General features: G+C 27.8%; 1 protein-coding gene across 1 annotated transcript; it reads left to right on the forward strand.

The window, feature by feature from the left end:
• Positions 1-7,217: 7,217 nt before the first annotated feature.
• Positions 7,218-11,027, forward strand: LOC135931554 (RNA-binding protein pno1-like). Its single transcript, XM_065468759.1, has 7 exons — positions 7,218-7,408; positions 7,446-7,592; positions 7,635-7,718; positions 7,758-7,818; positions 10,570-10,687; positions 10,730-10,800; positions 10,849-11,027. Exons 1-7 carry the CDS (start codon positions 7,283-7,285, stop codon positions 10,914-10,916), a joined length of 675 nt encoding a protein of 224 aa, XP_065324831.1. The 5' UTR covers positions 7,218-7,282; the 3' UTR covers positions 10,917-11,027.
• Positions 11,028-11,280: the final 253 nt, after the last annotated feature.

Below are 11,280 nucleotides of genomic sequence, written 5' to 3' on the forward strand. Positions count from 1 at the left end.
AATTTATTATAATTTTTTTATAATATGATAATGTAATAGCTGCTATCGTTCATCCTAGTTTTAAGTTAAATTGACCATACATTAATTTAACTGAATCTAAAGGGCAACTTGATAGGCTGATGGTAACGTTAAAAAATGGCATGCCTAACTACGATACCATAGCAAGATCGAAACCGCAGCCTTCCATAGACGATTTTTTTGAAATAAATAATAATAATATTATTATTGAACCTCTAGATGCTTTTTTTAAATCTAAAAATACTAATTTAAATATTTTTGATGATTTTTTTCATATAAAAAGTTTGTTTATTAAATTTAATACTGCGTTGCCCTCAAGTGCTAGTGCTGAACGATAATTTAGTATGGCAAAGCTTATACTTTCAGATCGTCGCTCTAGACTTGGGGATGACAGTACCGAAATGTTATTATTATTAAAGTGCAATAATAAATAAATTATATATATATGTAACAAATTATAGTCATGTTTTTCAATATTTTATTTGTGGAAATAAAGATACGTAAAAAAAAATATTTTAAAAAAAAATCAAAGTAGCGTAAAAAGTAGCTTAAAGTAGCTAATAGCGCGCTACTCATTTGAAAACGATAGCGGTAGCGATAGCGAACTACTTTTATTATAAAATAGCGGTAGCGATAGCGCGCTACTTTTAAAAGTAGCGTTTAACAACACTGCACGACACCCCCACTGGACATATTTCATCACCTCTGACAATTCCTACCACCATGCTGTAAATTCCATATATAGTAAAATACTCCTTCTAAACCCTGAAACACAGTCGCCATCTATATCTGAAATATCGGTGCAGACACACTCAAACCAACAGCAACCTCCGAAATCAAACAACCCCTTTGGTGTAGTTATAGTCAACAACCTCTGCATCTCTTTCCTCACCCGTAATTGCAAATATGCATTCGAAAAATCCACTAGAAAACATCTGTCCCCATTCAAATAGAACAATGTTTCCTCTATCCTGGTTAACGGATACTTCACCTCAACCACATATGATTCAAACGTTACCCGGAAATCCGCATACAACCGCAACTTCCCATTGGCCTTCTTCATGGGTACCAAAGGCGTCGCCCACTCGCTGTACTCAACCGGGCTCACTATGCCCTCTTCTAACCAGCGATCTAACTCTCTCTCCACCTCCTGCCTCCATTCAAAATAACTCTATGCACAGCACAATATTTTGGTTAGTGTTGTTAAACGGCTCGTTTTGAGCCGATTTTTAAATACGGCTATCCAGAAAAATATTACGCAAGCCAAAAGATCATAGTAGGAACATAGACCAGGGCCTTAGCCAGAAATTTTTCGCTAGGGGGGCCTGCTGCTTACTTAAGGGGGCCACTATTTTTTTTTAAATAAAACAAATAATTAAGCATTTATATAATTTTTATTTTTATTAGAAATTTATTAATGTAATATAAATACAAAATAATATTATATTTACAATTCTTTAAATGCATGATGATATTTTTTTATTCATAATATTTAGGATAAAATTATGTGTTTTTTTAACTTCTGCAGGTAATAATCCTTATGCTATTTTCATTTTATAATGTAACGTTTCAATATTTAAGTTTAATAATAATTCTAAGAGGCCATTTTATCCGATATAAAATAATCAGGGTCAAAGTGGGATAATGTATTAAAACATGATAGAAGATTATAGTCATCTTATGTAAATCTATCTCAAAAACGATCAACACAAAGTAATCAATAATTTCATACAATCAAATTGTAATTTGGTATCGACTAAATCTTAAAAATTTATAAGCATTTTACGTACCCTTGATAATTTGTTGGGAGTGAGATTAAATTTTCTAAAAATTTTCAGCCTTAATTCTAATCAAATCAAGATAATTGTCGCTTCTTACTAAATTAATATCTACTGACTGTAGATTCCTATTTAGTGGATCTTTTGTTTTTATATCTCATAAATTATAATGGCGAATATAACGTAATTTATATTAACGCATTGAGATAAAAGACAAACTCAATCATGAGTGGAAACCTTTGAATTAAGAGTTCTATTAGTAAAGTAAATTAAAACTTCACCAATAGCCTTTAAGAGAGATGTTTCTAAATGACCAGTCCACCTCTGGTCTAAAAGTCTCTCAAGAGTATGGCTTGAATATCAGGATACGCTAAAGCGCCTCAAAAATTATATAACGCATTGGATATATTAAAAAAATTAGAAATGATAACCATAATATATTTTGAACCACAAGATGCAATATTGGTTGTAGCAATGTATAAAAGGAACTTTTTTATTAATTTTTCTTTTGAAGTACGGTTTGCACCTCTTCATTTTAGCCAGAAATAACGTTTGCCCCATCATATGCCTGGCTTATTATATTCATTTAATTAATATTTAACCCATTAAGTTGCTTTAAAATGCAATTAGTAATGCTTTCAGCAGAACAGAAAGATATTGTAAATTAATAATTCCTCTTAAATTTTCTTAGAATTCTCTAGAAAAAATATAGCAAATAATAATACTCATGTTTTCCCAACATTATGCATCTTTTATCTCATCAGCCTTAAGACAAATAAAGGCATCTCACTTTTGTTATATTTATCTGATATTCAAACACCATATCTGCTATAAGAGATATTACTTCGTATTGAATCTGGGGTGATGTATATTGGGCATTTTGGGTATAAATTTCAAATTTTATTTAATTCAGGATCTTTTTGGATGGTGTATGATAATATTACTATAAATAGTTAGTGTTGTTAAACGGCTCGTTTTGAGTCGATTTTTAAAAATGGATAACACAGTATTTTATCCAGAAAAATAAATTTTGTTCATAGAAGGAGCAAAGGTCTAGACATATAGTATCGAAATTTCAAGGCTTACTCAATATTTTTCTGGCTAAAATAATGAGTTTGCCGTTTTTTAAAATCGGCTCAAAACGAGCCATTTAACAACATTATCTAATATGTTTGCTAATTAAATAAAAATACTCGCCGAAAAATATGATAAAATACCGAATAGGTGAATTTTTTGTTATACCATGTCGAATATTATTTTTAAAAATTCCATGCCAAAAAATTTTTTTTTTTAACACGGGCAGAGCCGGGCCATAAGAAATTTTTGAAAAAAAATATGCGCCAGGCCGGGCCGAAATTTTTTTTTAAAAAAAACGTTCCGGGCCGGGCCGTGCAAATGGTACCTTTGCAGGTCTCTGATATATATTATAAATAATAATAATTAAAATTTTATATTAATGTATTATATTAAATTATAATAAACTATTTTAATTATATAAATAAATTTAAATATTAAATATAATATTAAATATAATATTAGATATAATATAAATTATACTAATTATGTAAACTAGTTTAATTTTCTATATATTTTGTTGTCCCAGAAGCCGACCAAGGTCGGCTCATGTTGCCCATTGGGTCGGGTCTGAATGGCTAAATGGGTTGGATCGGGTTTAAGGTTGTTTTTTTCGGCTCAAACCTTGTTGGGCTATTGGCTAAACCCATCCGACAGCAATTTAACAGCACTACTGCAGAGAAATCAATATTAGTTTTAACTCTCTTGCAATTGTGGGAATATTAATAGATATTGATAAAGCATTTATTATTTTGTATGATTGATCTTCATGTATTCTGTTGGGTCTCGTGATCAATATAAAAATTTATCAATAAGATCACCGCCTACATGATAAGATTTTTATTGGATGTAAACATCCCTTTATAGCCTTTATCTACCCCCCTAATATTCCCACCCTTTTTGGTGGCGATGTTTTAATTATACCTTTAATAATAATAAAACTTCTTTTATAAATTTTAAAAAGAATAACTTAAATTATTTTAGATCTACTACTAACCAAAATATTGTGAATATAAAAGAGTTATTTTTTAGATCATGAATTCAATTTTAAACCATCTCTTTTTCAATGATTTGGCATGAATATGAGTTTGCCGAAAATGTTCAATCCTTTTAAATGCAGAAAATTTTTTCATAGAAAATATTATCTGTTTACATGTAATATATAGATTTGGTCGATGATGAGATATTATTATATATTATAGGTCTATAAAAAAAGTATTAATTTTAGAGCAATATATATTGCCCTATTTCTTATGACATATATAATATATAGACTGACGATTCATTTATTAAGTGTAGGGCAGCATTTAAAAATGATATATATTGATTTTGATTTTAAAAAATTATAAGTAACGTTATAACGCTCAATAAAATTTGCTAGATCAAAGTCAAAATGTTTTGACTTCAAAATTTGCCGGATCCATTTTACGGAAGGTATCGGAACGGACGCAATATGAAGATGTATATCATTTTTAATGAGATTGACATTTGACGGAACATATGTAAAATTGGATCTGTTTCCACTTTGAATGCAGCCTAGATCAGCTGGAGATGCCATCTTGGTTACACTAATAATTATTAAAATTTTAAATGAGAACATAATTTATTCCTATATCTTATGCAAGCTTTTTTAAAGAATTACCGGATCATCGAGATATTAAGGTAGAAAATTATCAATTTAATAGTAGTTTTAAACATGCTATATGTGTTACCAAAATGGCGGGTCCAACCATTTTAATGAATAAATTGTCAGTCTAGGTATTATATATGTCATTGCCTAAATTTCCCCAATAAAATTATACTAGCCCCTTTAAAGGCGCCTACCCCTACCCTTTCAAAGAAAATTGGATGTAAACTGTTTTCACACCCCTCCATCTTATGTAGACACGGACCAACATTTTAATTTGGAGCAAAGTATGTAAGTCTACCCTATACACAGGATGTTCAATCAATTCGCTCATTCAGCGTCTACATAACAGCATTTTCACTGGATGCAAATCCCCTTCAAAAATCTTTGCCTACCCCCCTCCCCCCTAAAAATTCCGTCGCCTTCGGCGGCGGTGTCTCCCTATTATTATTTTTAACTTTTTAATTTATTGATACTCTTTTCAGAGACTTTATAAAGGATAACTTAAATTCAGGGATCCAAACCGAACCTGAACCGAACCGTTAAACCACTAAAAACCGGTATTTTTATCAAACTCAAACCGAACCTAAACCTCAAAAAAATTTCTAGCTGAACCTGAACCGAACCGCTAAAATGCCTCTGAACCAGTTTGAGTCTCATAATTTTATGCTTATAAAATAATGTGTAAGTTATTACTAGTAGTATATAGCAAAAATTTTAATTATATTCAAATTGTTTTAAAAATTATTATCAACACATTTAATTGATAAACGTCAGTCATAATTTTTATAAACTTTAGTATATTGCCATTTTACAACATTTTTTAAATATTTTAAGCTTGTAAATTATGATACCTAGAAAAAAATTTAATCTAATATATAAATTATTTACATATAGTACTAATGTGATCATACTGTCAATGCCAGTTACCCAAGTTAGAGTGGAAAGATGTTTTCCAACAATTAAATTTATTTTATCTCCTTATAGATGTAATTTTAGTGAGACGAATTTTGAAAATATATTAATTGTGCGGCTTAATAAAAATTTTTTAAGTAATTGTTCAAATTAAAATAATTCATTGATATATTTATTTGTTATATTTATAAATTAAATATTATTTTATAATGTGCAATTAATAAAAATGAAGGTTTTTATTTTAATTATAAAATAAAAAAAAAATTTCCTTATACAATATCCTAAAGTAGGTTTGAATACAAAAATTTTCAAACCGGTTTTTAGATGTTTGAACCGAACCGATATTTTTATTTTTTGCAAACCGAACCGGAACCTTGAACCGTTATTTTTATCCGAACCTGAAACGAACCGATATTCGTTTCGGTTTGGATCCCTGCTTAAATTAATCTATCTCTACTACCAACTATCGATATTTTGTGAATATAAAGAATTTATTTTTTAGATAATAAATTCAATTAAAACCTCCATTATTTACAATGAATTAATTATTATGGCAATATGAGCTTTCTGAAATATCTAGACCTTTTAAATTACATTTAAAAGGATAGCAGAAAGTTTTATTTGGAAATGTGAATGATTGTTTGCAATATATAGATTTGGTAGATGAATTGTATTATAATAATTCTATGATAAAAAGTATTAATTTTTACAGCAATAAATTTTGTACTATTTGATCTCAAAATTTAATAGATAACCCCCAAAAATTTATCTTACCATAATTAAAGCAGCCTATCCCCTACCCCCCTTAAAAAATAGGATGCGAATTGTTCCTACCCCTCCCGCTCATGAAAATATAAAGTTAAGATGATCTCTGGCATAGGCATTATAGTATCCCTCGTTGGGATCCTCGGTAGTAGAGATCCGGTGCCCCAGCTTTTTAAAAAAGGCCAGGTCATGATAGCCGAACGACGTTAAAGTAGTGGCGATTAATAGTAGGAATGTATAGTTGACAGGCAGCGATGACGAATATTTAGCATATTAACCTCGGTGTCTAGTACAGCGTCCATTTATTTGGAGGGGCAAGATGATCGATGCATCAGAAAGCCCATGCTAGGAGTTCCCTACTCTCAATGGGATCATGGTAGAACAATCAGACCTTTAATCATCGAATTGTAACGACTGAAATATATAGCGGTCATGTAATTTTCATAGTAAAAAATAATATATAATAACAAACATTGATACTCAGTATACACATATAATTTCATTAAATAATCACACAAATGATGAAAATATAATCTTTAATATCAATATTAATTGTAAATAATATTTTATAATATTAAATACAAAACAATTCTATAAATATTAAATGCAAAACAATTTTATAAATATTAATTGCAAAACAATTTTATAAATATTAATTACAAAACAATTTTATAAATATCAGATATAAATCAATTTCATCATTCATAAAAGGTAGGGTGAGCCTGATTGACCAAATAATTCACATGATAAACTAGACAAAATCATTTAGAAACTAATTGTAATAGTTTGTTCACTTCTTTAAAGAACATTATAGAATAATAATTCATATTTTACTTTATATCTTTTTTTATCCTAAGAGGTATAATTAGTTATTGCTAACAGTTTTTGAAAAAAATATTTGAAGGAATTATTTCCAAAAATTCTTAAAATATAATATTTACAAATTATAAATTGAGCAATAAATAAGCTTAAGATATTTGAGCATATAAATTTTAAGCTTAAGCGAAATTTAGCGAAAAGTTAAGCGACAAAATACCTAATTAAAACTTAAAAATAGTAAAGGCGGTACGATACGGATAGACTCTACCCATATTATCAATTTAACATGGAAACGGGAGATTTTAAAATATTTCAGGATAAAAAGCGAAAGAGTCTTGATACATTAGAAAAGATAAACATAGAACCATCATATAAAAAATCACAGTTTTCTCTTGCATCAAATTCATATCAGGTAATATTTCTAGTTTATTAATTTAAATTCCATTTAGCATTCAAATGATTTGAGAAAAATATATATACCCTCTCATCGATATACACCATTGAAAGAAAATTGGAAAAAAATATATGTTCCCATAGTTGAACAATTAAAATTGCAAATACGTTTTAATCTTAAAACTAGGAATGTTGAAATGAAAGTAAAATTAAGATTTAATTAATATATTCTATACTGACTTTAGGCAAGTCAACATACAGAAGATATTAGCTCTCTTCAAAAAGGTGCAGATTTTATTAAAGCGTTTGCTCTAGGATTTGATGTTGAAGTAAAATAATTATAATTTCATTAATATGTTTTTGTTAAGGATGCATTGGCCCTGGTTAGAATGGATGAATTGTTTTTAGAGTCATTTGAAATTCAAGATGGTACAATAATTTTATAATTACATTAAAATGGATACCTGTGGGTTTGGAGGAATAATGATGTGATATTTAAAGCTAAGCAGAGCCAGACCAAAAAAGATTAAACAGGCTGGGTTTAAAAAAATAAAAATCTGGACTGGGCTAATCTCAAAAAAATTTTATATTAATTATTAGAAAATCTTAATGAAGTGTTTAAAACTCATGCTTATATCTTTTATTATTGCAAGATTATCATTGAATTTGAAGCTGGCTGAGAAGTTAAGAAAATGATATTGTCATTTGAAAAAAATATGAAGAGGTTGGGGTTAGATTTCATTTTACTAATTTTCTTTTTTTCTACTAATAGATTGAGGGGTTAAATTGTCATTGGCTTAGGAGATGTAGAAGTTCCTGTTTCTAGATGAATATGATATTAAATACTCAATTTATTATTCTATTGATGATTTCAGAGTTTGGCAGCTTTGTGAATACTTATATCTAAGATATAAGATTTTTTAAATATCTTGTACTTTATATCTATAAAAATTTTAATAATACTTTATATATTTTTGTTTAAAAATTTCAACCATTCTTTTCATATATTTTTTTATTAATATTCTTTATTATTTCATATCACACTAACCTTTTTTTTGTATGTAAATTAGACAATTCAATTTTATGATCTTTACATATTCTTATTAATCATTTAGTTATTAACTTATTTTATAGGGTGGAAGAATATATTTATTTATATCTCATTGTTCAACATTTTGGATTGCCTTTTGGACTCAGTTTACTAGCTAGTGTTGTTAAACAGCTCATTTTGTAACTCAATTTTTTAGCTAAAAATCTTGCCTAAGCTTCGAGATTTTGATAATATATGTCCAGACCTTTGTTCCTTCTATGAGCAAAATCTTCAGGCTTGCGAAATATTTTTCTGGATTAAAAGTTAGCCATTTTTAATATCAGCTCAAGCCTAATATTTGAGTAATTTTGATTTGTTTATTGTATATGCCTAATAAAAAATTGTTTGTTTTGATTTTTAATTATATTTAGATTTTATAATCGTCAAAATATAATTTGTTTACCAGTGTTTTTGAACATTTAAAACAATTTTTAATTGATTTGAAAAATCTCATAAAAGTTATATTGAGATTTTTAAAAATGTCAAACCCAATATTTTAGAAAAAAATATGCAACCCATTGTGCTTATAGATGGGAGAAATGTTTGGGCATCTATTAACAAAATCTTGAGGCTTGTATAATGTTTCTTAATAAAAGGCTGAATAGCCATTGGATGACACTACATTTGAATATTAAGTTATGGAATTTGATGTCATTTATCTCTCAACCTTTTGGAGTATTTTTCTCTATATACTTCTGTTGGTAGGGTTCTACATCTCTCCATTTCTTCTCTTATTGCTGGGCACACAAATTTCTCACCTGGCAGATGAATTGAAAAAGATTACAAGTGAATACTGTTTAAAAAAAATGGATTCCATCTACCTCTAGTTATTTTTTATCTAGGAATTATTAAGTATTAATCAGGTACTAAATATTAATACAAAACATATTTAGTTTTTATATTTTTTCCATTCTAGCTTGATACCAATTTTGGCATATTTTTTAATATTTTGCCTAACTTTACTTCTTCTTTTACTGTCTATTAAAGTCGATTAAGAAAACAATTATGCACCAAACTTTAATTAAAATTTTCAGAATAAATTCTTTAAGTCACTTTTTAACTGTATGATTCAAAATTTTATTACTAATAATTTTTCTCTTTATAAGCACTAATAAAGTTCGAAACATTGGCATAAAATTTCAACTTAAATGGAATCCCAAAGATTTAGTTAAATATTTGAGTGATTCATGACAGTTTTTTTGGAGGGGGGGGGGGTCGGGTATTTTTTTCTACCTTCTAAGTTTTTTCTAGCATATTTTAAAATATAAAAGTAAAACGTTATTGTTTCTAGATAAAAAAGTAATTCTGTTACATTTATCTTATGATATTTCTACAATAATTAGGATTTTATTATCCCCTTAAACTTTTTTTTTTACAAACATTATTCACAGAGTTGTTAAAAGATACTTTTTAAATGGATCTCGTCTAAAATAATATCTAGATACAGATATTTTAATCAAAAATCTATCTAGATACAGATACCACATTTTTATATCTAGATACAGGATCTAGTCCTTTAACAACTCTGATTATTCATCTTTATTAAAAATTTATATCTATAAAATTAAAAATACAATTTTATAATAATATAAAACCTAATTAAAAATATTATAATTTATAATTATATAATTAGAAATAAAATTCTATAATTGAGTCCCCAAAAAGGAACCATAATTGTGTCTAAAAATTTATATTTGAATTTTTTGTCGAATAAAAAGGAATTCTATTGGTTCATTTGTGAAAAGTCGTATTTTATGATTTTTTAAAAACAAAAATGTTGAAGGCGAAAAATGCCCGTTAGTAGAAGTCACTACTGAAGTGAATAAACGGTTTTTAAAATTTTTGTATTTGTTTATCTTTTTAATTTCAGCCTGTGTTATTAAATTGAAATTTATGTTTGAAGGGAATGATGATAACACACGTGTAGTCCCATATGAGTGATTTGCCGAGGGCCCAAGGTATGGTTGTCATATCATCAGATCTTAAACCATCTACTTGTAATAAATTTGATGGTTCGAGATTGTTTGGAATGTGTGCTAAACTATATTCATAATAAAAAATAATAAATATATAATTCACATTTTTTATAGTCAAACCATTAAAGGGGGATCATTTGAGTCGTGCTATTGGTAGGATAGCAGGAAAGCATGGCAAAACAAAATTTACTATTGAAAATGTCACAAAAACTAGAATAGTTTTGGCTGAAAAGTATAATTTTTTTAAAAAAAATTTTCATTAAATTTTTTTTAGCAAAATTCATATTCTAGGCTCATTTCAAAATATACGCACAGCAAGAACAACATTATGCAATTTAATTCTAGGTACGAAATTTAATGTATTTCTATCTCAGCTATTTATTTTAAATTTAGGCAGTCCTGCTAATAAAGTTTATGGTAATATGCGATCAATTGCGGCAAGACTTTCTGAAAGATATTAAATTTGTACTATTATTATGATATAGAACATAATAAAATGTGTGATTATATGAATGATTTAAAATTTGTTTAATTTTACTCTGAAACTAATATATTATGATAGAATGCGGATCAGTTACACTTTCTTTATACATTTAAAACTCAATATATTTTTATGTGTTGCTGATTACACGTTACTTTCCAAAGATAGTAACGAATTGGCATTATTTTTTTCTTCGCTTGGCGTTTAAAATCTTTATAACTCTAAAACATTTCACTCGCTATTATATGAAATTTCTTATTTTTTTAAAGAATATATGGAATGTAATATCCTTCAATTTTTTTAAATAACTAGATTAAGTTGTTTTTTTAGGAAATTAAAAATAC

Source organism: Gordionus sp. m RMFG-2023, chromosome 1 (assembly GCF_954871325.1).
Source record: "Gordionus sp. m RMFG-2023 chromosome 1, tfGorSpeb1-WG-v2, whole genome shotgun sequence".
In the NCBI taxonomy this organism is placed as follows: domain Eukaryota; kingdom Metazoa; phylum Nematomorpha; class Gordioida; order Chordodea; family Parachordodidae; genus Gordionus; species Gordionus sp. m RMFG-2023.

What these genes read in the sequence shown, in the direction of transcription:
- LOC135931554 (XM_065468759.1), top strand. Translation starts at nt 7,283, where the DNA reads ATGGAAACGGGAGATTTTAAAATATTTCAGGATAAAAAGCGAAAGAGT. An exon ending in TTGCATCAAATTCATATCAG is followed by an intron (nt 7,409 to 7,445) that starts GTAATATTTCTA and finishes AATTCCATTTAG; the next exon opens with CATTCAAATGATTTGAGAAA. An exon ending in CTCTAGGATTTGATGTTGAA is followed by an intron (nt 7,719 to 7,757) that starts GTAAAATAATTA and finishes GTTTTTGTTAAG; the next exon opens with GATGCATTGGCCCTGGTTAG.